This window comes from Colias eurytheme, chromosome 5 (assembly GCF_061535395.1).
Source record: "Colias eurytheme isolate Ceu_HAF_F1 chromosome 5, ilColEury1 Martin Lab GWU primary, whole genome shotgun sequence".
Classification (NCBI taxonomy): Eukaryota; Metazoa; Arthropoda; class Insecta; order Lepidoptera; family Pieridae; genus Colias; species Colias eurytheme.
Window position 1 is genome coordinate 9,790,135 of NC_142984.1, and position 26,838 is coordinate 9,816,972.

Consider the following 26,838-nt stretch of genomic DNA (forward strand, 5'->3'; position numbering starts at 1 on the left):
TTCAGCCGTTCTCAAGTAATGCGCTTACCAACACATTTTGGGATTCATTTTTATATTATAGATTAGACATGATAGATTAGAGACACATAATTTTGTGAATGCATAAATCAACGCTGATATTTTATTCCCTGTATCTTTATAACATTTTGTTTAGCTTTCCGCCCGCGGCTTCGCCCGTGTTTTCAGAGAAAACCCCGCATAGTTCCCTTTCCCGTGGGATTTCCGGGATAAAACCTATCCTATCTTTCAAGTTGGATCGAACTACACATGGTGTGCGAATTTTATTATAATCGGTTAAGTGGTTTAGGAGTCCATTGAGGACAAACATTGTGACACGACATTTATATATATACATAATATATGTATTAAGATTTTGTTCTTTCACTTATCAGTGTTGAAATATATGTGTGGAAATAAGTAAGCATAACCATAATGTTGGTCCGCAGTCCAAGCGGGTGCACGTTCTGGGGCAAGAAGCCGTGGTCGCGCAAGAAGAAGCTGCTCTGGCAGCTCGGCACGTTGGCGGGCGCGCCGCTCGGCATCGCAGTGGTGGCGGGCGTGGCGCTGCCGGCGCTGCTCGTGGGCCTGCCGCTGTGGGCGGGCCGGCGGGCCCACCGCCGCCTGCGCCGCGCCAAGCCGGCCCGCCGGCGGGCCGCTGTCGCCGCTGCTGTTGCTGCTGCGGTGAGTAGCGTAAGCGCCAAGTTAGACAGACGGTGCCAAGTCAACGCCAAGCCGACATAAAGCCATTTAAGAATTAGTAACCCCACTGTTCGACAGGGTTTCATTCAATTAGAAAAAATCAATACAATTTTGATCATGATGTTAATTTTTGAAGTGAAACTTCGTTAGGCGCGCTGAGAGTAAAATTTCCAGGTCACGTCATCGCAATAACGTCACGTCTTTGAGTAAGGCGACGATTTTAATATCTTTGTATATTACCAAATTAGTTTCACTTCTGACACGCGTGCTCGGCACAAAAACTCTCTTTTATTACTCAAATTTTGCGTTAAGTATGATAATTGATAACATTGCATTATATTAAGGGCCCTTAGTAGGTGAAAACGGCAAAATGGACTGTTTTCTATGAGCTATAATTGAAAATATTGAAGTTTTTTCGCACTGAAATTTCTAATATGTATTACAGAACGTATGTGTGATGGGATGACTGTTTCCAAAACACGATTGGAAAAATTTTGCTCGATAAAATAAAATCCTGAAGTTACCTCTAAAATATCATATAAATGCTCATTACAACCGTATTTTACGATAATTTATGCGCTGATTACACCTAACGAGTACAGTGGCGAGTCAGTAAATACGCTCTCGGCCGAGACAGTTGCCGAACCGAGTGGGTGTTTACACGTATTTCACTAGTGGCGAGTCAGTTCAGTTTTGATCACGACGCGGACGTCTGCAATGGATCGAAAAAAAAAAAGAATTTAAACGGGTTTTAAATCGGCTGTTACCAGATATTATTAACGAATTGTAGGATTTATTAGAAATAATAATTATTAATAAATAAAAATAATAATTCTTTGAAAAAATACAATGACGAAACGAACGAGTGGCGAGTGGCCGAGTGACGCGACGAGTGCGTGTTTATACCTGCCGAGCGGGATAGCGAGTGGGTACTCGGCCGAGTAAACAAATTGGGATTCTAGTGACTGTCTCGCCGCTCTTCTCGGCCGAGTACTCGGCCGAGCACTCGTTGAAGTGTTTATACCAACCGAGCACTCGGCCGAGGACACTGACTCGCCACTGTACTCGTTAGGTGTAATCGCCGCATTATTCGTATAAAATCACAAATACATAGGTATTTACCTTCTCGATTTCGTAACTGTTTTAGATTTAGAAAATACCCCCCTTAAGCGAGTTGGGCCAATTTGTCTCAGTTGAAACATACTTTTTCAGTGTATAATCGCTTTATGGCCCCGCGATATAAGCTCTGCCTAGTGCGGGGTTGTAACGCATCTTTGAAATCGTTTTTTTAATCACATAAATATATTTTTACGATTAATGATGAATAACTTGTGTTGTTTTTGTGTTACAGCTGGTGGTATCCCCTATAGTGGCCGGTCTAGCGGTGGGCATCGGCGTGCCGATCCTGCTGTTCTACGTGTACGGCGTGGTGCCGGTGTCGCTGTGCCGCGCGGGGGGCTGCGCCGCGGCGCCCACGGACCGCGACCGTGACCGCGACCGTGACCGTGACCACGCGATAGATGTGGACGCGTACTCGCGCCGCTTGGAGCCTAGCATCGGTGAGTGTTGTGACCGCGACCGTGACCGCGACCGCGACCGTGACCACGCGATAGATGTGGACGCGTACTCGCGCCGCTTGGAGCCTAGCATCGGTGAGTGTTATGACCGCGACCGCGACCGTGACCACGCGATAGACGTGGACGCGTACTCGCGCCGCTTGGAGCCTAGCATCGGTGAGTGCTTTGATCGTCACTGTGACTACATTATAGTAGGGGTGTGCAAGACCGGGGATGTAGATGAGTTTTCGCGCCCAGCGCTAGTTGTTTGTTTATTGTGTTGTCTTGTAGATGTTATGATTTAATTTAAAAGTGGTTGATATCAGATTTTATTGAGGCTTTCATGATACATATTCATCAAACATTATTGGTAATAATAGAGTAACAAATAAATGTTGTATGTTTTTTATTGATTATAATCTTATTTCCCAAGAATTAGTTTATTAGTTTTTTATTAATATGCAGACATTTTTATGTATAACCGTATACAATTAATGAAAATATCAAGCCATTTTGTACGTATCGAGATATTCGAAGAACTTTTTATTTAACTAAATTCCGTCTTTTCTCTACTTGTTTTATGACACTACGATATTGTTTCCAGGCGACGCATCGCTATCCGCGGGCTCCGCGCACGCAGAAGTCCGGGCACCATCCCTAGCCGGTCTGGCCGGTTCACTCGCGTCACACGAAGCGCCCGACGCGGCGTCCCCCGCGGCGCACAGACTAGAAGTCACCGCTGACGTCACAGACACAACCAGCGCGGCAAGCTGGCCAGACGATCTACCCTCCACCTCCCGCCCCGCACGATCCGCCGCCAGACTCCGCAGTCTGTTCCTCTACGGGTCCGCAGTCCCCCCGGACCCCGAAGCGGGCACCTCGACCCCGGACCCCGAACCCCCGACCCCCGTGGGGCGCGTCGCAACCCCCAGTGTGGAGGTGACCGCCGCGTGCGAGAAGTCGTAACGAACGGGGAGCAAGCGGAAGCTTCATGAGAATTAAGCGCCGCTGCAGTTCTGGAACATTCGAGAAGGTGGAACATTCGAGCATCGTTCTGGAACATTCGAGAAGGATAGAACATTCGAGCATCGTTCTAGAACATTCGAGAAGGATAGAACATTCGAGCATCGTTCTAGAACATTCGAGAAGGATAGAACATTCGAGCATCGTTCTAGAACATCCGCGAATGGTAGAACATTCTAGATTGATGTATCGCTATTCTGAATTGAGATTTGATGCGTCGATGTGTTTGTAAACTAGGCTGGATTGAGATTTTTTTGGAAAGTACTGTGATAGTGTGGACGTCTACAAATCTACCAGTTCTGACAAATAGCTACGACTAGAAATCTGTTAGCAGAAGCTCCACTAGATAATGTGGATAATTCATAGTAAATAAACAGGGTTATTCTGCAGCTCAGTGATGTGGGATTTAGTGAAATCAATTAGTTGCAATGATTCTTGTTGTAAAGAAACTGAGCAATTGGAGTTAATTCCCTAAAAAAAACATTTGACATATCGTCCCATACTTCGATTATGATTAACTTACGTTCCTTGTCCACAAACGAATGGAACCTCATATGAAGACAAAGAAATATTGAATTTAACAACTCAATAAATAATGTTTTGAACAGCTCAAAAATAACCTTTGACTGAACTTGAAAAAACATTTATCGAACCTTTACAATGACTGGAGTGACGTTTATTATAAACTTGTGAGCCAAACAATTAGTGTATGTGATATATAATCTCAAGTCTTCGGTCGAAAAACTGGCCCGTATTATATACAAGTGAAGTGTACAGAGGACTTATAATTATTGTGCTAAAGCTTATTAAGTATCAATGAAAATTCGGCTAGCTACTGTAATATTTGATTTGTTGTCAAAATAATTCAAAACTTAATATTCAATTGTAATATACGAATATTTGTGTAACGCTCTCTGCAGTCTATGTTGATTAAAATGTCAATATAATTTTATGTATAAAGATGTGACTCCATACTTAAGCTTCGATTTTCTGACAATATACATGTTAAGTGAAGCTATCGCTAAGACAATGGGGTTTAATACGGGCCTTTGTTAATATAAGGACATTGTAGATTCAATTTTTCACCGTCCTAAAGAGCAAAGTCAGCTCTTGTGTCATAGTTGTTTTGTCTGTGCTGATAACATATCGCCATTTTTCTGTATATTATAACAGGCGTGATTCATGAGCCCTTACGTTTTTTGAAGATTTTTCAACGATCTCAAATATATTATTTTTTTATTTTTTTTTCTATGTAAAAAATGTTTTTTTTGTTAATACCCAGTTCTGTGTATATAATTTGGTAATGTCGTAAAATTATATCGTTTTCATATCACACGTGTAAATAACGAAATCATAGTGATTGTAATGTAATTATCTTGATGTTAAAGCATTAAGGACTGATTGGTAGCTGATTCATTTCTGGAGTAGCATTATGTCAAAACAACTAGTGTTGTGTGTGTGAACGTTTTTGTTGGAAAGAATATTGATCAAAACTTGAAAACAAAATTATTACCTACCTAACTATATGCCAAATAAACGCAAAATCAAACATTTATTAATTCAACTACACTTCCTTTAAAATATCTTTTGAATCATCAAAATATAAGCAGTTTCTATAGACATAGGCAATATAAATTTATTTAATTAAGAAATAAAGACGTGGTTAATACCACGATAGTGATTAATTTATCTATAAAAATTACGAATTTTGTACAAAAGACAAAAATTTTGTAACAAATTCGTTCACAGATACAGCACAAATGACAAGTTAGCTAATTTTAGGAATCGCCAAACGAATGTTCATAGAAAGATTTATACGAAGCTCAAGCTATAATGGTAACAAACAAGAAAGGAACAGGAAAAAAGATTATTTTCTGCCAGTAGCCCTTCAAAATTTAATATTTATTGTAATTTTTAATTTTGAAGAATTATGAGCCAAGATAGAAAGAGATGTATAATATTATTTGCTATAGGAATATTTTTATTTCTAAATGACAAAAATGTTGATATGATTTAGCTTGCTTGTAATTCCGCCACTGGCAGTAGTACAATTTGTACAAATATTATCGTCAGAATACGGTCGGGTTATAAGAATGCGTTCTTTATGCCTTGAGCTTCGTGTATTCTGAATCCAAGATGGCGGCCAACGATAGATGCTTCGCGCTTACAGTGCAACGTTCTATCAGATATTTGTGATACTTTGAATAATAATTACTATTAATGATCTAAATTATTTAATTTTTCACGTTTGTAGGCAAGAGTAATGTTAAGCGATATGTTATGTCTTAAAGTGTAAATGAATAAAGTGTAATTAATAAATACGTACTTGTTTTATTTGGTTACCATCCTGAATATAGCTTACTACATATCACAAGAGATATTTGCGTGGAAGAAAACCATTTTGAATTCTTATAGAGGGAGAGTAACTTGAAATACTGGTAATTAATTCCAAAACTTTTAACACTTTATAAGTTCCGAAAGATTTTAAATTAATACAAATTTTGTACACATAGGTACGTGAATACTAGGATTTAAAATCAGGTAATTTGAAATAATTATGTATTCAGTAGTATGTTATACTAGCTGAATCTGCAAACGTTTTTATACCTTACTGAACTTAACGACCTATCCAGTATGGCAACTAATACTGTGACACAACATAAACAATTTTAGTGGGTATACAAACTCGAAGAAATAAAAATTTAAAAGGTCAATTCAACTGTGGTTAAATCCAAAAATTCGCACATTGCATGCGCCTCTCCCGCATGATGTTGTTTCTAAAATGCTTCATGCCTTGCGTTTAATAACCAACACAATGTTAACTCGACTACAGTCTACACGCCAAGTGACTACACAGACGCCAAGCCCGTAACCGATTATGATTTAGAAAAATCGTTGGTTTTATTAAGCTACTCGCTAGGTGACTACTGATGTAAGGTTCTAAGTGCAAGCCGCTTTTCTGTGCGGCCGCGGCTTTATTGTAACTAGGTGGTGTGAGCTATTTTATCGCTGTATGAGCATAATTGGTTTTTCAGCGCCTATTTTTGAGCCTTTGAGTTGTAGGTAACATATAATCTTATATTGTGGATCACAAAGCACTCTGATGCTTTGTGATGATCATGTGCCGTTTTTTCAAAAGGTATATGAACGCCTTCAGTCTTGGGGATGGAAGAGGAAGGTACATACTAAAATAATCATACAATACATGGGGGTTCTGCGTTATAAACATGGAATAAAACACAAAGTCAAATATCACCTGTTTCATTTATTGATTTTATCACATCATGCTTATACACGAGAAACGTTAACAATATTATAGAACATTATTTTATTTTACATACATTTAGTTGAATTATTAATTACAATCTAGCATTTGACATTCTGTATAAGTAATTTAACTTTTTGGCAACTTGGTTAGTACAATTGAGGACAGTTCCTATTTCTATAGTGATTTTCAGGGATTTTATAAGTTCAGCTCAGTCACATTCACACTATACTCAGTTTTAAGCATTTTACTTACACTAAATATTCAAATTAGTTATAGTCACGTTATATTCTAGTCTCGGTGAAATCATATCGAAATGCAAACAAAAAAATCATACAATTTATAAATACAAACAAAAATTAAGGAATGGAATGTAAAAGCAAATCAGAGATACATAATTCTAACCACCATTACATATTTCAGATGTCGCCTCTTGTTGAGACAGGACGGATTGGAATATGCATGATAGTGGTAGGCCATAACATAGAAACACTTTAAAAAAAATATTTACTAATTGGAAAGTAGAAATAACTTTCAATACAAATGTGTATGAACATTCGTAAGGTATTAGTTTCTAGTATGGAGCTGTTATTATTATGTTTCAAATCGCATCACAAAGTCGCTGGAATCGGAATTCAGTAAAATTACAATCAATTCAACAGTTTTTGAACTGGATGATTTGAACTACATATTAATTCAAAAAGTTACATATGTTATTGAAATATATGATTATATTATTTTTCTCTACAATATACATTTAAGCCTTCTTATTTCTACATTCCATATTACTGAGAGCCATATATAACAGTAACTATATATCCTAAAAAGTGCACTTTACATTAACTGTTATTTACAAGAGAGACTGTGTAACTAAGTAAATTAAGTTCTAAATAAAACTCTGGAATATAATATATTTTTTGTTCACAAATAAACTAGGTATATTCTATGTGATTTGATTTTATTTAAACATCAATTAAAACCATTATTCAAGCATTTAACAATCCTTAAGTGTAATGACTATAATTAATAATTTTTGAGACTTAATTAAATAATTAATTCATTTATAATATACATATTTAAAAGCATCAAAGTGTCTTTTATTCGAATAATTGTAATTCATATTTTGATTTTGCAAATAATTCTTATAAACGTAATATCACAATATACAGCAGATACAACCAGTAGAGAAACTTCATACAAAAGTTCGAAATGTCTCACGCACACAAGCAAGTGTGTTTACGAGAATCGTAAGGGTATTTTTATATCTGTAAATACTTGTAAACACACGCTTGCATGTGCATCTGCCATTTCGAACGTTTGTATGAAGTTTCCCTACTGGTTGTGTGTATATTGTGGTAATATCCTTATAACATAATATAATATACTTACCATTAAATGACTAAATAACAAAATATAAGTCTTAATAAATTTTAACAAAATAATTTCAATTCATAATTTTATGATCGATTTTTTATTTACATATATACAGTTTCATGACTTACAAATAAATTCACTTAAAATACTCTATGATAAGTATTTTTCGAGATTAAAAATCAACAAGAAAAGAACCATGCAGGTAAATAAAATAATGATGAATTGAATTTATTGTCTACATAATATCGACTATATAATAATACGTGATTATAAAAAAGGGAATAAGATTTATTTCTACGTTTATAGAAATAAAATTCCAACTATTGATGTCGAATTATTACACACAGCACATCTTTACGAATCCCAGAAGCAAATAAATAAAAATACGCAGTCACTATGAATATTAATAATGAATGTAATACGCAGTCACTATGAATAAGGAAAACCCGTAAAAGGGAAACGCCCTAGCTTAGATTTAGAAAGTGAGAAATGATCACGATACTATTTCTATCTCTCTCTTCTGAGTTAACTAATGGTAAAATGTTTTTCAGCATGGTTGATGGCCTTTCCATCATTATTTTTTTCTAAACGAAACCTCAAATCCGCATTTATCTACCCTCGACGTAATATTCTTGTGTACGAATAAGAATCATAATAAACTTGAAAATATGTAATGACAATATTTTATACACAATTATTTTAAGTTATGTCTATAATATTAGGTCTAGAACAATTTTAGCTTTAACTAATCAAATACAAATGCCTACATATAATAGATTAAATTCATTTACAAACACTTGTAATAAATAACATATATAATATACATAGTAAAATACATAGTACCTAGTTCCTATATTTCAAAAAGATTCGCTTTCCTTATGAATGTTTATTTTTAATATCTTCAGACAGAATAATCAAAATAACACCAGTAAGCCCAACGAATAATTTTTCGTTATAGAAATTTAATACTAATAAATAATATTATATCAACGAAAGATCATACTTTACTTAAATAGAGAGAGTGAGAGATAATCACCAATGCACATGGGTAAAAGAGATAGAACGTACTATGTATGTAACAGTATTAGACTACATGCCCATGTTGAAAAAGTTATGGGTCATTTGAACCACCAGGTGACCTATCTAGAACGATATAAGAGCATAAAATAATAAGATTCAGCACTATGCCGTCACTTGTAAGCTGTCCAACTGAGTGCAGATGAGAATTCGAAAGTATAAAATTAAATGAACAAATTTAACCCGGCAATTGTCGGAAAATAAAAATAATTTCCGACTTTGTGGACCACCATTTTTGTACGGCATCTGTGTCATATTATTTCAATACTGCTTTTAATCCATTATTCCGCAACGCCGTACAAAAATCATGGAGACAAGGGGAAAAAATCTCTACCTGTACTTTCGAATTCTCATCTGCACTCAATTGCACAGCTTACAAGTGACGGCATAGTGCTGAATCTTATTATTTTAGGCTCTTATATCGATCTAGATAGGTCATCTGGTGGTTCAAATGACCCATAACTTTTTCAACATGGGCCTGTAGTCTATATTATTTTTCCACAATTTACATTTAGGTATAAAACTTTCCTATTTTTTACCAATTCGAATTTTCTTTACACTTTAATTTTATACCATCTAGACAAATTTCAAAATCCAACAAAAAAAATATACAAAATATGTAATTATTAATTTCTTCTTTCCGATACAAAATCATTGTTGAAAATTTTTTTATATCTGAGATGAAATAATTTTAATACATTTTTAGGGCCGTTAGTCAGTCAATTAAGTTCTTTTACAACTAATGTTACCTTGTCAAGATTTAACTTACCTTGCTCTTATATAATGTCTTTGTATCTTTGTATGTGCTTATAAATCTTTATTATATGCATTAATATTAAAACATTTTAATATTTTATATGATTAAACGGGTAATAAGTATTAACTACTCAATTCATAGGTGTCTATATTTTTGTGTTTCTTTTTTTTATAACTTTCATAGTCTAGCTATGGAATGACAGATACATAATATATATATTTTTTTACTATTTTAAGATTATATAGTTATAATAGTTATTAAAAGCATGGTCATTACAGGGTTTTATTAATAAATGATGAATGTATCTAACCTCATAATATTACAAGCTTCTGCAATCATACCTACTAAAACAAATAAATATGTGTTCACAGGTAACTTATAGACCAATAGAGATAAATGACGTGTATGCAAGACTATTACTATGAAATGAAATCTGCCAATTTCATACTCATAATATTGTCTGATCAAAATTTCCAATGTAATACATATTATACTTTTCAAAGAAAATACGATTACAATTTACAACCCAACCTGACTGATATCTACGCAAATGTGTGTCCACACAATATAATATATAACTAGACAAATGCGTGTTCATTTCAAGATTATTTCTTATGAAATGCCAATGATGTACCAATATTGTCCGAACAATTTTTCCATATTTTTCTATTTATTCTTCTTAAACCTTAATACAATTGATGTTCATAGGTAGTTGAGCCATCTCGCCAAGTGGGCTCATCAGCCACTTTAGCTCTGCATAGTGGACAAGTGTGTTCCCTATCAAGCCAAGCCGCTATACACAGTTCACAGAAGATATGACTGCAACCCAACCTGACAGGTGTGGTGTAATCATCATGGCAAATGGGACAGGAATCGCCGGCGGATATCAGTTGTTCGCATGTTGGCTTCGTTCCAAGGTTCTGAAAAATTTGTTTTTTACTTGATGGGATTGAAATAATTAGTTGGGAAAATATTTTGGAAGCGGGAATTAAAGTGCTTTTGCTTTAGGGATGTGATGTGATCAAAAAAGCGGCGGAAAACTTGAACGCAAGGCTGGCGTGCACCGGGTTCTTAATATAGAAAAAAATCGATCACGAAGCGGGATTCGAACCCGCGTCTTTCTGCCATTCCGTGGCGACGCCTATCCTCTTTTCCATTCGTTAAAATTTTAAAATAAAATTCATTATACATATTATTTTGTTTTCCAATATCCAAACAAACTTACCACACTCTGCAACAAAGTCCATGTTGCGTTCTTAAACAGGCGCAGTCTTACAAGAATCTCAACCACTTTGGCGATAACATACGCAGATGTGAGAAACATGCCGACCATTTTTTCTGAACCTTCATAGGATTGCATCAGGAAGAATATCCATGGCTGAATCGTTATAAGAGCCCTATATAATTGTGATACTGCTTCTGTGAATAAGTAGACTTTCCCCTGTAATGAAAATTGTAGTTATTGATTAAAACATGATTCATCTGATGATCGTGTTGTATGTGTTTGTATCGCAATACCTGTAACTTTTAATTACAATTTATGATGTAGATTAATTATTATTAAATGTATGACTCATAACTACATACTATATACTCATAACAATACATGAGATGAACGCAGGTGAGAGTCATAATAAAAATAAAAAGAGTTTGAGATAACTGACCCAAAAAACGTGAATTTAAGTCACATTATTATATACTATTACTATTGCTTTTAGTAAAATCGACATGTAATAATTATTAACAAATGACGATTTTACTTCTAAATCATACAAACAACTCACCCGTTTCTGATACGGCAACACGATAGAGGGCATCATAGTGACAATTATCTTTACATCCACTGTGATGATCTTCACAATGAGATCGGTGAGCACCACCAGCCATAGTAGTTCCCATACATCTATCGGCTCAGTGTATCCAGGGAACATTATAACGTTGGGCAGTAACCGCCCGTGGCCGAATAGAAAATGTACGATCGCTATACAACTTGTTGTAAACAGCAATTCGCTTAGTAGCGCAAGGAAACTGCGATTCATTTGTTTTCCATGCTCCCTAAAAATTTAAGTTGTGATATTTAATCAATTATGTTCTATAATAAATAAATTCACAATCACAACCAAAAATTGTCCAAAACAAAACTCTGCTTTAGTACCTATTAGGCAGAGTTTTCTAAAGAGCTATACAATTGACTTAAATAAATCTGAATTTGATGATCAAAATGGTGAAAATTTTGTAGTATTATATTTCTGTTGACTTTGTTGACTCAATGAAGAAAAGTTGTGACGAAACTAACATGTTATATATATTAATTTCCCTTAATAGGTCTGTTTCCCTGTGGTGGCTATAAATTTAGGCTGACTATTTAATTTACAGAACTTTTTAAGTATAAATTAATAATATATTTGCTCTTACCTTCTAACAAGGCTGTCACTGTGTGAGAATGTGCAGAATAATATAATAAATGTGAAAATAGCCTCCCTGCTGTCATACAAATATTTCACAAACAGTAGGAAATAGAATGGTGCATATCTTATCAGTAAATTTAAGGTCCCTCGAACATCCACAACCTAAAATTTAGAAAGAAATATTAATTATATAGTTATAAAAAAAATTGTGCTCAAAACAATGCTATTATAATGCTATTATAAATTATTGTTTCTGAATTTTACAAGAAACAAGTAAAAAATATAGAATCTGAAATATTATATTACTTCGTTATAATAAAAAGTAAAGTTCCATAAGAGATTTAAAATGCGTCTTTCACTTATTTATTTTAATCAGTGATGAGGAGCTAAAGCTATTCACAACTTTAACTTACCAACACTTACTTAAATAATAATTATAGGTCAATGTATACAATATCGAAATAACAATATCGACTTTTCAAATCACATTGCCAGCTAAAAGAAAGTAAAACAAGAGCTTGCTTTCACTTGGCATATGCAGTAAAATCCAAGCAAGTGGGCATTCGAAAACAATAATATACAGCGACTTGTAGACACAAAAATCCATCCAAAATAGGGAAAAGTTAAATGTCGGACAGTAAAATTACATATAGTGCACAAGCTAGTATTTCTTAGTAGTATTTAGATTAATTGCGTGCCATACCGGACCATAAAAAATCGGAATGCCGGACAGTAAAATTCCTTGCAGTGCACAAACGCCCTAACAATATTTTTTTTCTGTTATCATTCAAATGAATTTCCAAACATTTGAAAAACCAAAATCGGATCTATAAAATGAAATATTATTTACAGTTCTAAAAGAAGAGATATTTAGAATAGATATTAAAAGTGTAAAGGATGTTGTTTCCAATCCCCCTGTTCATATTTACATGGACTGACCATAATAAGAAATTAAATACTAAAAAATTGTAGACAATACCTATGGGGCCGTTCAAGTATTACGTAAACACCAAGGGGGGGTGGGGGGGTCTCTGTTTTGCTTATTTTGGATGACATGGGGGGGTGGGGGGGTCTAGATGATGATTACGTCATCTTTAGTTATTTAAGTTTTTTCGGGGATTCCCGCAAATAATACATATGCGTAGGCACTCGCTTTGGGAACTGATTAGGGGAATTACCGCGCATTAAGGAAATTACCGTGCGCTATTCACTTGTCTAATAATTCACTCTCGTGCCGGCCGGCTGCAAGTGCGCATCTATCAGTATTGTTTTGTTTGGATTCTAAACGTATTGTAACCATTGAAAGTTATCATTTGCGTTTATGTTGATGCAATTAGCCAAAGTTTAACGTTTTAATTATTTAAATTTAAATATCTTAGTCATATCATATCATATCATAATCATATAGACAAATCCAAGTTATACCAAAAACTGTTCCGAAAATACTCTTTTTGTTAGATTTGTTCTTTATTTCTGATTATATTTTTTTGTCATTTACTCTATGTACGTATCAGTTAAACCTAATATTTTCATGAATTTTCTTATTTTAAAAATAACAATATAAAATAAATCATTTATTACTAAAAATGTTTACGTAAGCATAGGGGGAGGGGGTAAGTGCTTTGCTTACTTTTGATGACAAGGGGGGCGGGGGGGTAAAAAATGGTAAGAAATCTGCTCACGTAATACTTGAACGGCCCCTATGTTATTTGAAACATTATAATTTTTTTTTATTGACAAATCATTGTATCAATTAATTTTTGTGATTGTATTGGATTGACTCCATTATAATATTCAATCACTCATTTGAAACTAACTTGCTACAATAATTAAATTATTTAATGAAATCTACACATAATATTATTTTGATTTCATGTTTACCTGCTGAGTGCCATCATCGCTTTGATTATCTGTCTCTGCATTATCATTGATATTATTGTTATTGGCTGGATTGACTGATATATTTATTTCCTCTGGAACTTGTTCAGACATGTTGGAATCATTAGAAATGCTAGTGCTCAAGGCATGGCTAGTTTGGGCCCTTAACGCTGGTGGAGTTCCCCGGTCTGTGACAATGTATGTTTGGGCTGCTGGCCCGAGGTTCACATGAGCTATTGAGCTCTGTGGCCGCTGTGGACCATCTCCGAGTTGGTGGGTGTTTGGTGGATTACGTGGTAGCCAAGTTGGCAATGATAGCCTTGCATTATTGCCCTAAAAGAAGAGAAATAGATTAAATTTTTCTTATTCTGAGTATAGTAGGTAAGTCATAAAGGCATCAATGTATAACGTTAAAGATAAATACGGCGTCAAGCAAATTTGTTAGTCTAATTACATCACAATTATAGACGTTTAAAATATAAACATTTACCATTCGCGCGTGTTCCACAAGAGGCCGGATTTCTCTGAACATGCTGTTTAGTCTGTCACCAAGACCGATATTACTTCTGTTCGGAATTGGGGGTCTGGTAACAGAGTCCATTCTGGTAAGTGCTGGTCTCGGAGGGGTTTCCTCCGGATCCTCCTCTCCCATATCTAGATTAACTTGATTTTGGTGCGCCATCTTCTACTATTTTCTACTCTTCTCACTTATAAACACCACCAGATAATCATTTCACCACAATAAATAATATTAATTCTGATCTCGATTTATATCGCGAAGGTCAACTGTCAAGTGCCAAACATGAGATCATAATTATCATAAATATGACATTGTCATTGTCTGTCAAAAACGTAAAATACAAAATTTGATTGATTCGCCTTGATACGAAGCTTTTAGTTACGTAGGTATGGTATTTACTTAATGATCTAAGCCTTACAATCAGCTCTTTATGTATTGATGCAATAAAAAAAACAAAGAATATTTTTAACAGGTACCTATAATATAAGTCGTTTCGAGTTTGGCAAGCAATATTTTCGAAATTCATTGCATGCATTTTTCTTTCCATCCATAAATTATGAATTGTTTCCATTGAGCTATTACTACTACGTATAGAGGAGACACCACGAACAAAATCTGTGCTGCAAGCGCGACGGCGCGGGGCGGCTTGTGAGTCATAGATTAAGCGATGTCATCGACTCACCGCTATAGAGGCGAAACTTTGTAAATATTTTGCCTATTACTTATCAATTAAGAACAATCAATGTAACAAAAAATATATATATGATATATAATTAATCTAATAAATAAATTATTAATAAACTTATCAATTAAAAACTTTTCAATTACTTAAAACCAATCAATTTAACAAAAAAAATTGATACGTAGGTAATAATTTATTTTCGTGATTTTCATCTTTCATGATTTAACCTTTTTTCAAATAATATCCACAGTACAATCTTTTCTAAATGTGTAAAATTATAATTTCTTTGCACTTTGCCGCATTATTTGAATTATTAGTGCAGTATCGCAACATACTCGAGGGCATATTTGATGAGATTCTTGGTTTTTTTGCTTCAAAACAAACAAGTCATGAACGCGACCATCGCGCTAAAGCGACTGAGTGCTCAGTGCAGTGAGGCTATTTGACCTATGTTGAGCGGAACATAAGTGATGTAGGCGGTGTCGTCTCCATAACGCATACGTAGTAATACTTAGTATCTCAATGTTGTTTCCTGTGATAATTTTTTAGAGATATTATTATGGGGACTTTCCTTCTAATAGACTACAAGCCCGCATAGGACAAAAATATGGGTCAAATGAACCACCAGGGGACATATCTAGAACGATAGCAGAGCAAAAAATAATAAGATTCATCACTATGCCGTCACTTGTAAGCTGTCCAACTGAGTGCAGATGAGAATTGAAAAGTACAGGTAGACTCGGTAAATTTTGGTCATATATTTTCGTACGGCATTCTTAACCATCGATAGATCCATTAAAAATAATAAGAAACCGCTCAGTGCCGTACAAAAATGGTGGTCCACCAAGTCGGAATTTTTATTTAATTTCCGAGAGTTACCGGGGGTAAATTTGGTCATTTGACCATGTACGGCATCTGTGTCATACTATTGCTATACTGCTTTTAATCCATTATTCCGCAACGCCGTACAAAAATCATGGGGACAAGGGGAAAAAATCGAGAGATGCAATCCCCTCTCTTTCCCCACTCCAGGGGGTCATTTGACTAAGTACGGCTTCGGTTCCAAAACATTATCTAGCACTCAAAAGTACTATTAAAAGCAATGCCGTCAAAAAATAATTGTTCTTTTAAATGTATACCAATAATCATCTTAATTTCATCGAATTCTTGATATAAAGAGCTGTAAGGTCATTTGACCCTGTACGGGAACTTTTTTTTTAACATGATATTGTAAAATTCAATTGTTGTATAGTATTGCCGTTCAAAAGAAACCGTTCTAAAAAAAGTTATAGAGAAATGCAAAACCAGAAATTTTGTTAAAGTTTAAACATCGTAGATTAATGAAATATAATAGTTTTCTACACTTTATCCGTTGTTTTAAATAGTATTAACATAGATAAATTAGGAAAAAACGATGCCGTACATTTTTGTGCAGACCACATCTTTTAGGCGCTGACTCCACGAGCGAGAGAATCGCGACGATTCCGCCCTTATATCGTCGGATAATCTCCACGAACGAGCGATAATTCAGCCGCGAATCGTCGCGAGTCGTAACGGAATCGCAGCGTTTCCGCGGCGACTCGTAACGGTATCGCCACGTTTCCTTGAAGAACTACGAGAAGACCAGAGGCAACGCTGAAATACCGCTGCGTTTGACAGCGCGCCCGCTGCGCGATCGTCGCGAGCGCGCGGCGGGCCCGTTGCTAGTCGCGGCGGGCTAGCGACGATGTAATGACGTTTCGCACGCTCATTGCCACTCGTCGCATCGCGGCGATAATATCGCCGTGTGGAGACGGTTCCATAGAGAGTGTATAGAAATACGTGGCACGACGATAATATCGCCGCGATTCTCTCGCTCGTGGAGTCAGCGCCTTAGGCTGATGAAAGCGACGAAAGCTACAATTTTAAGAGTGCTTTATGGCCATTTGATACAGTACGGCATTAACATATTTTTACCCAACTACGGCAAAGCAAAAGGAGGGTTATGGTTGTTTACAGGTCATGTATGTATGTTCATCTATTCCCTCGTAACTTCTAAACTACTTATCAGAATTCGACAAATGACATATCATTAGAGGCGTCTGAATTGTTCACTGGATAACCAACGACCAGCTAGCTAAAGGCTATATGGGGTTTCACAAAATCTAATGTGGCGCCCTCTAGCGGACAAAACATACAGAGTAAAAAAATAAAGTTAAGATAAATATGCAGTGTTTGGTATCATTTGAAAGCGCTTTACTTGTACATTTTGAATATGTATATATTACTAGCATTTGCTTGTGACTTTACCTGTATTCATGGACTGATTGCATATAATTCACATCTTTTCGTTCATAGCTTTTTTATTAGTTCATCAATTTAACGGAGTCCATTCCACCTGACTCCGACTTTCCAAGGTGATAATTAACCACCTCGAGCTTCTTAATATTAATGTATATTTATATTTTATTATAAAAATATAAAGCAAACATTTCGTTATATGGATTTTTTTCTTTTTCAGATTTTTCCCCTTTGGACCAACGAAAATGTACGGCACATGAAAAAATATTATCTATGCATAAAATACTTTAAAAATAAATTTATTTCGTGTTGTGTCAAATGACCCCCTGGAGTGGGGAAAGAGAGGGGATTACAACTCTCGATTTTTTCCCCTTGTCCCCATGATTTTTGTACGGCGTTGCGGAATAATGGATTAAAAGCAGTATAGCAATAGTATGACACAGATGCCGTACATGGTCAAATGACCAAATTTACCCCCGGTAACTCTCGGAAATTAAATAAAAATTCCGACTTGGTGGACCACCATTTTTGTACGGCACTGAGCGGTTTCTTATTATTTTTAATGGATCTATCGATGGTTAAGAATGCCGTACAAAAATATATGACCAAAATTTACCGAGTCTACCTGTACTTTTCAATTCTCATCTGCACTCAGTTGGACAGCTTACAAGTGACGGCATAGTGATGAATCTTATTATTTTTTGCTCTGCTATCGTTCTAGATATATCCCCTGGTGGTTCATTTGACCCATATTTTTGTCCTATGCGGGCTTGTAGTCTATAAGTTCTATTTCGATATTCCATCCTGAAAATTCCTAGTTTCGTAGTACTTAGCACTAGGAAAGATTACAATGTTCTAGGTGATTACTATTAGGTATATAAAATTCTCGTTTCGCGGTGTTTGAAGTTATATACAGTATACTCCTACGGAACGGAGTGACCAATTCATGAATTTTTTCTTCAGGTAGTCTTGTCGAAAAAAAACATCTATTTTTCATACTACTACGTGATCAGTGATCACTATAACTTATAAGGATAATTTTTTAGGGAAAGCTTCTTATTTGTAAGTCATCTTTTTTTTCGCTATAACAACCACCATTTTGCTGAACTTAAATCAAATCTTGGGAAGAGGATGAAACATGTAGTACATATTTATAACATACCTACGATAGAGAGCGGGTAGAACAATGTTAAAAAAACTAAGGTTTTTCAGCCACAAATTTTGATTTGTTTGTTTTTTAAATTTCTGACACCATGAGATAAATAAAACAATAGGTACTCCACCAAGAATACGTTTAATACTTAATTTTTAATTATAATCGAAAGACTGTTTTCGATTACACTTTCCATATTATGAGCAAATACTGTTTCGATCTACTTAAAGTAAATTAAACGCACAACGGTCTTTTGATAAGTTAAATTCAGTCTTTGATTAGGCATCGCACCATTGCCATCGCGACAATAAGGGTTTCATTAAAATTATCGTTGTCCACCTCGAATGTGCTTTAACATTCGTACTCTAATAAATACGTAATAATATACCGAAATAAATATAATAATACAAACTATGCGACTGAATATACATAACGACACGTTCGTCGAATAGGTACGATATATACGCTATTGGCACTTTAACACTCACAACTCTGAGTCTGCTTTTAGATCGAGAACCCCTTGTGCGTACAGATCTCGTACAGCTTCTAGTAGACGTTGTTCAGCTCGCGGCTCTCCAAGGGCCACGTCTACACTACCCGCGCACAGGAGGAGTGCTCTTAATGCTGCTCTAGGCCAATCTTGTTTCAAGCTCCGTCTTACAATCGCGCCAGCGGGTGCCGATCCTAATCTAGCACATTCAGCCTCTAAACGATCTCCATAGTCCTCAATCAACGTGTCGCCCACCGCCCTTCTTAGTTCTGGCGTTAACGAAGATAATAATAGTAGCGCTACATCATCCATGGGTCTACCGAGTGATACCATTTGCCAGTCCAATGCGATACATTCGCTTATCCCATCTCGTTCTCGAAATAGAAGATTCCCACTCCAAAAATCGGCGTGGGCGAGGGGAGCTGGTTCAGCTGGTCGCAATAAAGTGCCAAGTAAAGATGGAGCCCGAGCGCTAAGTGCGCTCACAGCTGCGGCTTCGCCAACACAATCTGTTCGACCACGGAGGAATGCTTCCAGTTGGGGTAAACCTCTTCGCACTAAACGCAGATATCCGGCTGCAGCGCGTTCGCAGGGGAACAAGAAGTCGAATCTTTGGTCTAGAGGACCTTCTCTGTCACGTAGAGCAAGGGATAGGGCGTGGAGTCGAGCTGCTGCAAACAGAGCTGCCCTAGCTCTTTCAACAGTTAGGCCCTCAGCAAAATCCGCTGATTCGAAACCCACGGCTGTCACGTCTTCCAATACAAGCTCGCTGTCTCCTCCAATTTCATCTGAAATAAATAAATGTGAATTTAGAAATAGACAAAGTCATGGCAGCCAAGTTGAAATATTGATCGTTGTTCAAAAATATGATGACTCATAGAACAGCGCGTGTTTTGTGACGTCTTGAAATATTTTTATCACGTAAAGTGCAGTAAGCGTTAAAAATACATAAACGGAACCGATATGACGTGTAGAATATAGATATTGGTTCTGTTTTAAGGAAAAAATATAAGCCTAAAGAGCATAAGTTATTTAAAATAAATAAAATACAATTGGTTTGAATACGACTTTCACATCAAAGTAGGTACCACTTAAGTAATTATAACTATGACGTATAAATCGACTCATCGAGCACAATAAAGACTGATGATACTTTAATTAGCGAGTTTTTAATTAATCTTGATTCTTGACCTATTTCGCAATTTTTTTAACGATCTTAGACACGTTTTATTATTAATTTATGTCTCTAAACAGAAATACTTACAGAATTTCTCTGGACCTCTATTTAATTCAAGTATGCAGTTTTGATACAGTAAAGAATATAATTCTTCAAATAATTATAAAACATATGAATCATGAATACTTAGTTAGTTAGTTTTTTTATAAAATCTATTTGCATGACATAAAAAAATACATATTTTCGAAAAATAGCATACTTATCTATTTTTATTTGAAAAGCATTTTCTTTCATATTACTTAACAGTTAACACAAAATCTAAGTACCTACTTAAATGAAAAGCACACAAACAGACACACACCTGGTAATCTAGCTTTAACACATCTCGGTACTGCGAGCCCTTCATCAGGGCCTAATGCCTCTTGAGCCAATTTGTTGAGCGCTGGGGCTAATTCCGTATAGAACAATATTTCTCTAGTATCAAATTGTGCTTCAGCTACAAAGAGCCTCCCAAAGGGATCCCGTGGTGGTAGTTTTACAACAAGGGGTAAGGCATGCCTTTCTCCCTCGCTTTCGTAGCGAACTGTCACTGCTAGTACCCTGCTTAAGGCACCAGCTACGCCGGCCCTGGATTCTACTCGGATCTGAAATTAAATTTTATAGAGATTAGAAACCCATATCACTACATAGTATAAAACAAAGTCGCTTTCCCTGTCCCTATGTCCCTATGTCCCTTTGTACGCTTAAATCTTTGAAACTACGCAACGGATTTTGATGCGGTTTTTTTTAATAGATAGAGTGATTCAAGAGGAAGGTTTATATGTATAATAAGATCCATTAAGTAGTGGAGAAGTACTGTTATTTTTGAGGTTTCTAATGTGATGTCGTAAAAAATTACATTTATTCCGCTTACATTGCAAACGCAGGCTGAACCCTACGAGTTTTATCAAAATAATGTACTAAGTATTATACACATTGAAAAGGTCTACAGAAAAGTCCGCGATGGTATATGTCTATCTCTTATGGATAACCCACAATAACTTTTTTTTGTCATTTACTTTTTACGACAAATAATGGCTAATTTTCGAAGCGATTTTAACCAATACAGCATTAATCCTTAACCAATTAAATAACATGGATACATTGTTCATTTAATATAGATCTATATGGCCCTTTACACCGTTTGATTTAAGTGAATATTTTCGAAGATATTACAGATTTAAAAATTGCAGGACGTAGCGTTTGCGGCCGCCCGGCTATGTATTTTATACCCGTGCGATGCCGGAGGCCGGAGCGGGCCGCTATATTTTTATACCTATACAACGTTCACAATTTTTCTGTAGTGTATTTAGTATCAGCATTGCACCCGTGCGAAGCCGGGGCGGGTCGCTAGTTACTTATAAGTTATATGAATTGAAAGTGAAATTTAAAAAAATAAATACCTATTTGGTTAGGTACATAATATATTATATAGCTGTTTCCTTCATTTAAATATAAGTAAGTATATTATTTTATGTGATTTTTGCAAAAAAAAATTAAAGGCGGAAATCCAGGTCAATTATTTAAAAGGTAATTATTCTCTAGTTAACTACATGTTTTCATTTCAAACATTTTTTTTGCAGTGATAAATTTAAATATGCAAGTACCTCATTAGGATCGACCACACCCGAGTCAATCAGCAGTTCTCGCGCCCATTCTTCGGTCAGAGCGGTCTCAGCTTCGCCTTCTGGACCAAACTCACAATCGGACTCTTCGCTCCCACTGCTTGGGGCCTCCGAAACCGCCGTGCTATCCGGCCCACCGGCTTGCATCTTACCACAGTAAACAATTCACTCGCGAACACACATTATCGGGTTTTAAATAACAATAAGAGTCGTATATTTCGCGGACGATTGAGTTGTATGGGCACGCCAGCTGCGCGCAGGCGCGTTCCTCCCTCAATTATTCATCGGGACTCCCATGTCGTAAACCGCTCAATGCGACGGTTTGGATGTACGATATAGATATGTACGCTGTCGCATACCTCTTGGCGACTCAACACGTCACATTAAAACGTATTCATAGGCATTTTGTAAATCGCAACCGCGAGGTCTGTTTGCTCTTTGAATAATAATGAACCTTTGCAGCGAGCTGAGTTATGAATTGAAATTATTTTCCAGGGATCAATAATAATGCATTCATATTTCACATTTACGAATCTTTATTTCTATCTTAAATTAATATAGAATATTCAACATTATTACAATTAAATTGGATAAAAAAACATCTTGGAATGACTACTCTAAAAATATAGGTAAGTAACTATTCTGGCCAATAATAATTTTTTTTGTTGTTCTGAGAGTTGATGATAACCTTTAGTGATATTTCTGAAACTAATAAGGGTAGGTAATGTTTACTTTTCTTACTCCAAATGAGCTACACTTTCACCCCCACACCTATATCACCACCCTATAGAAAGAACAATACTTATTAGCAAAAATTTGATCAGTTTAAATGTGATAAAGCATACTGACTCTTCTGAGTTCACCCATTTGAGCATAGATTTTCCTAATAAGTTTTCTTGTATCCAGCTCCGGATTCCTATCAGACATTATTTTAATTGCTTCCAAGTTGAATCCTTTTGTCTCTATGGAGATTTTCTTATTGGGAAGTGACTTCAGTTTGGATTTCAATATCACTCCTTTTTTGAAGTCCTCTATAATTTCATAAGTTTTTGTTCCGGGCTTGTCCAAGTCATCTGGTACTGTTGTGACAGAGTGAGTTCCTTCAGATGAATGAAAGTTTACCTCATATTGATTGATAAATTTAACCTTTATATCCAACATCTTGACACCCTCTTGCACTATGAGTTTTCCAGGAATAGTGGAAAAAGCCTTGATCACATTAATAATGAGGTTTTTGGCTCTAATTCTGTCCTCATGATTTGCTAAAAATCTGAGGTTGAAGTAGCACTCCTTAACTTCAAGAAATTCGAAATCTGGATGATGAACCAGTGATGATTTTACCTGCTCTTGAAATGTGCCATCCTGGAAGGCTGACTTCGGTGCTCCCTCTTTTGTGTAATCATTTTCCTCACCCGAGTCATCTTGAGGGGTAGGTGATGTCTCCGGTGTAAACCAAATATCATGTTTTGATATTTCTCCTGATGTTCCCGGAGATGGAGATTCATCCTCACAAACTGAACAAGTCTGAAGAGACTTTAGAAATGGCTCCCTATCTTTCTCTTTCAATACATCCTTAATAACCTTCTCCATATTTCTCTTATGAATAAGAGAAATATGCAACCGTACATCTTGCAATATAAAGATCAGGGTTGTAACAGATCTCTGTTTATAAAGCAGAAGTACAACCCGGGCGCAATAAAAGCATTAATAGACGTTCGAATATGGTACGGGCCGCACCGTGACCTTGGTGCGCTCTGGACCAATTATGTGTACAATGGTGCGCCGCACATAATTATTATTATTGACGGTGCGCTCGGTTCGATGATTTTCCTTCCGAACTTGGTGCGGACTGTACCAAGATCGCGCGTGTGGCCGGGCGACCGCACGGCGCACCGCACTGCGCTTTAGACATAGTTCTAACGCCAAACAAGCGTAGAGTGAACAGGTACCTTCTAGGGAAGCGCGTTCCATCTTAGACCACATCTCAGCTTAACATCAGGCGAGATTGTGGTCAAGCGCTTCCCTATTACCAATAAAAAAAAAAAAAAAAAAAAACAAAACGGACGTCAGTCGATCGTCATCAATGGCGATGGCGTCGGATGACGTGGCTACCTAGTTCACTCTAAAAGTTTTGCGTTACTGGCCACCCATAAATGTTTGAATTTCGAATGTTATTTTTTTTTAACATATGAAGTCTCATTAGTAGAAGAAAAAAAAATTTTGGCGGGAAGCGCTTGTCAATTGTTTTTTATCCCAAGTTGAAGTTCATTGTCCGTAGCAAAAATGGAACTTACACGAAAAGATTTTAGGGCGATGATTTTTTATGATTTTAAAAGTTCGCTTTCTCCACAAGATTGCACTGCTCGCCTTCAAAATGCTTTTGGGAGGGAAGCACCACATTTGAGCACTGTAAGGCGTTGGTATGCTGAATTTCATCGCGGCCGTGTTTCTCTCTATGATGAAATTCGTGAAGGTCGACCCACAACTGCGATCACGGAGGAAAATTTGGCTACCGTCAGACAACTAATTGAAGAAAATCGCCGTATCACTTATGAGGAGATTCGAGGACATTTGGGGATTGGTATGAGCCAAATTCGGAAAATTTTACAAGAACATTTAAAAGTTAGGAAGCTTTGTTGTCGGTGGATCCCTCACGAACTCACTCCAGAACAAAAACGGCATCGAGTAGATTGGTGTAAGGAAATGCTATTTAAGTACAATCACGGACGTTCTAATGCTGTGTATGACATCGTGACAGGAGATGAAACATGGATATATTGTTATTCTCCAGAAAGAAAGCAGCAATCTTCTGTATGGGTGTTTGAAAGTGACAGCAAACCAACAAAATTGAGGCAGGCGAGAAGCGTCGGCAAACAAATGATTGCGTTTTTTTTCTCCAAGACGGGTCCTGTCTGCACTATCCCACTTGAGCAACAAAAGACCGTTAATGCTGAGTGGTACACCACTATTTGTTTGCCCAATGTCTTTGAAAAAATAAGGGAAAAACGACCTAGATGTCGCATCTTGTTGCACCATGACAATGCTTCGGCGCACACCGCGAAGAAAACAAAGTCATTTTTGGCTTCTGAAAACATAGCGCTCGTGACCCATCCAGCACACAGTCCAGACCTAGCACCGTGCGATTTCTTTGTATTCCCAAAAATTAAAGATTTAATGAGAGGTTCGACATTTACGGGGCCAGAAGAGGCAGTGATTGCTTTCAAACATCATGTAGAAAACATACCATCGGACCAATGGTCCTCATGTTTCCAGAAATGGTTTGAACGAATGAAAAAGTGTTTAAAATGTAACGGAGAATACTTTGAAAAGCAGTAAATATAATATTATAAAAATAAATTGTTTTATTTATAAATTACGCAAAACTTTCAGAGTGGCCCACGTATTACTAAAAAAAGATTAATAATAGAAATTTTAGAATTCTACAAAGATTTATTAATATAAGACTAGCTTTCCGCCCGCGGCTTCGCTCGGTTTGTCTAAAACATAATAAATTACTAGCGGTCCGCTCCGGCTTCGCCCGTGGTACCTACATGTTTAAACTATCCTATCTCTCAAGTTGGATCGAACTGCACATGGTGTGCGTGGTTTAGGAGTCCATTGAGGACAAACATTGTGACACGAGATTTATATATATTAAGATATACTAAAACCTTCCTCTTGAATCACTCAAATAAAACCGCATCAAAATCCGCTGCGTAGTTTTAAAGGTTTAAGCATACATAGGGACAGAGAAAGCGACTTTGTTTTTTTTTTATACTATGTAGTAATGATTTATTATTATTATCTTATTTACAAACGAATCCCTGTCTTTTAAATAGAATTTTGCCCATTCTTTTCTATTATTTTTCTTCTTTTCGATGGTTGTACTTGTACTTGCTACGACGGTTGCCGCAATTAACGCGATATTAGCTTCTTTGGATAAAGTTGGACGCATGTCGACTCGACGTTCTCGCTGTCCAGTAGCACGGAAAGCACTGGACCGATTGGTGCGGTGCGGTGGTGTGGCGCGCGTGTCGATTGCACCGCACAAGTGCGGTGGTCTTGGCGCACCAAGTTCGGACGTCTATTAATGCTTTAACTTGACACTTGACTCGAAATTGGACCCCTCTCGCGTTACCCCGCGCCAGGTCCCGCTCTCGTCCTTCAGTAGCCTGTAGCGTTAGCATCTCTGTTACCGTTGCTCGTAATATTTCTTGAGTTTCGGAGTCATTCGTTTGCTGTTATAATTATTTTTGTTGAGTTTTTTTATCGTTACGTTTGGACCTTTTATTTGTTTATTGTTATAGGATTTTTTTTATTGTCGTTACGTTTGGACGTTTTCTTGTAACTGTTGTGTTTAAATTTATACGATGGGAAAAACTAAAAAACTCCGCAATATGGCGAGGATTTTAATTTTTCGAACTTTACTTATTTAGCTTAAAATAAATATTGACAGTACAGAGAGATATTTTTTTTGGTAGTATCAATATTCAATAGTTACTCTTTGTAAAAAAATTTTTTTGCACTCAGTAGGTACTATAGACAGACGTCTTTCGAGCCGGTGTCAAGTTATCGCACCCGACTTGTGTATGTTACTGTTCTATAAAGCATAAGTACCTACTTACATACTTTTATATCACTATCACTACATCATCAGCATCACCATCACTACATAGTATAAAACAAAGTCGCTTTCTCTGTCCCTATGTCCCTATGTCCCTTTGTACGCTTAAATCTTTGAAACTACGCAACGGATTTTGATGCGGTTTTTTTTAATAGATAGAGTGATTCAAGAGGAAGGTTTATATGTATAATAACATCCATTAAATAGTGGA

At 36.4% G+C, this 26,838-nt stretch overlaps 4 protein-coding genes across 4 annotated transcripts in view; 2 read left to right on the top strand and 2 right to left on the bottom strand.

The window, feature by feature from the left end:
• The window catches only part of LOC149908615 (E3 ubiquitin-protein ligase RNF19B-like), a 101,230-nt gene extending 95,631 nt beyond the window's left edge, over nt 1-5,599 (top strand). The window contains exons 7-9 of the mRNA XM_090102096.1: nt 447-681; nt 2,051-2,258; nt 2,860-5,599. Of these exons, the coding sequence (XP_089958222.1) occupies nt 447-681; nt 2,051-2,258; nt 2,860-3,221 (805 nt within the window). The 3' untranslated portion in view covers nt 3,222-5,599. The remainder of the gene's footprint in view (nt 1-446; nt 682-2,050; nt 2,259-2,859) is intronic.
• A 4,680-nt stretch (nt 5,600-10,279) lies between these two features.
• Nucleotides 10,280-14,819, bottom strand: LOC149908617 (E3 ubiquitin-protein ligase RNFT2-like). Its single transcript, XM_090102097.1, has 6 exons — nt 14,528-14,819; nt 14,041-14,370; nt 12,167-12,321; nt 11,536-11,806; nt 10,977-11,192; nt 10,280-10,671 (listed from the first exon to the last, which is right to left on the bottom strand). The coding sequence occupies exons 1-6, from the start codon at nt 14,717-14,719 to the stop codon at nt 10,438-10,440; spliced, it is 1,398 nt and encodes a 465-aa protein (XP_089958223.1). The 5' UTR covers nt 14,720-14,819; the 3' UTR covers nt 10,280-10,437.
• Nucleotides 14,820-18,802: 3,983 nt separating this feature from the next.
• On the bottom strand, nt 18,803-22,446 carry LOC149908618 (uncharacterized). Its single transcript, XM_090102326.1, has 3 exons — nt 21,986-22,446; nt 20,701-20,983; nt 18,803-19,950 (listed from the first exon to the last, which is right to left on the bottom strand). Exons 1-3 carry the CDS (start codon nt 22,148-22,150, stop codon nt 19,157-19,159), a joined length of 1,242 nt encoding a protein of 413 aa, XP_089958452.1. The 5' UTR covers nt 22,151-22,446; the 3' UTR covers nt 18,803-19,156.
• Nucleotides 22,447-24,286: 1,840 nt separating this feature from the next.
• LOC149908619 (histone-lysine N-methyltransferase SETMAR-like) lies at nt 24,287-25,339 on the top strand. Its single transcript, XM_090102224.1, has one exon. It carries the CDS (start codon nt 24,287-24,289, stop codon nt 25,337-25,339), a length of 1,053 nt encoding a protein of 350 aa, XP_089958350.1.
• The last annotated feature ends 1,499 nt before the right edge of the window (nt 25,340-26,838 follow it).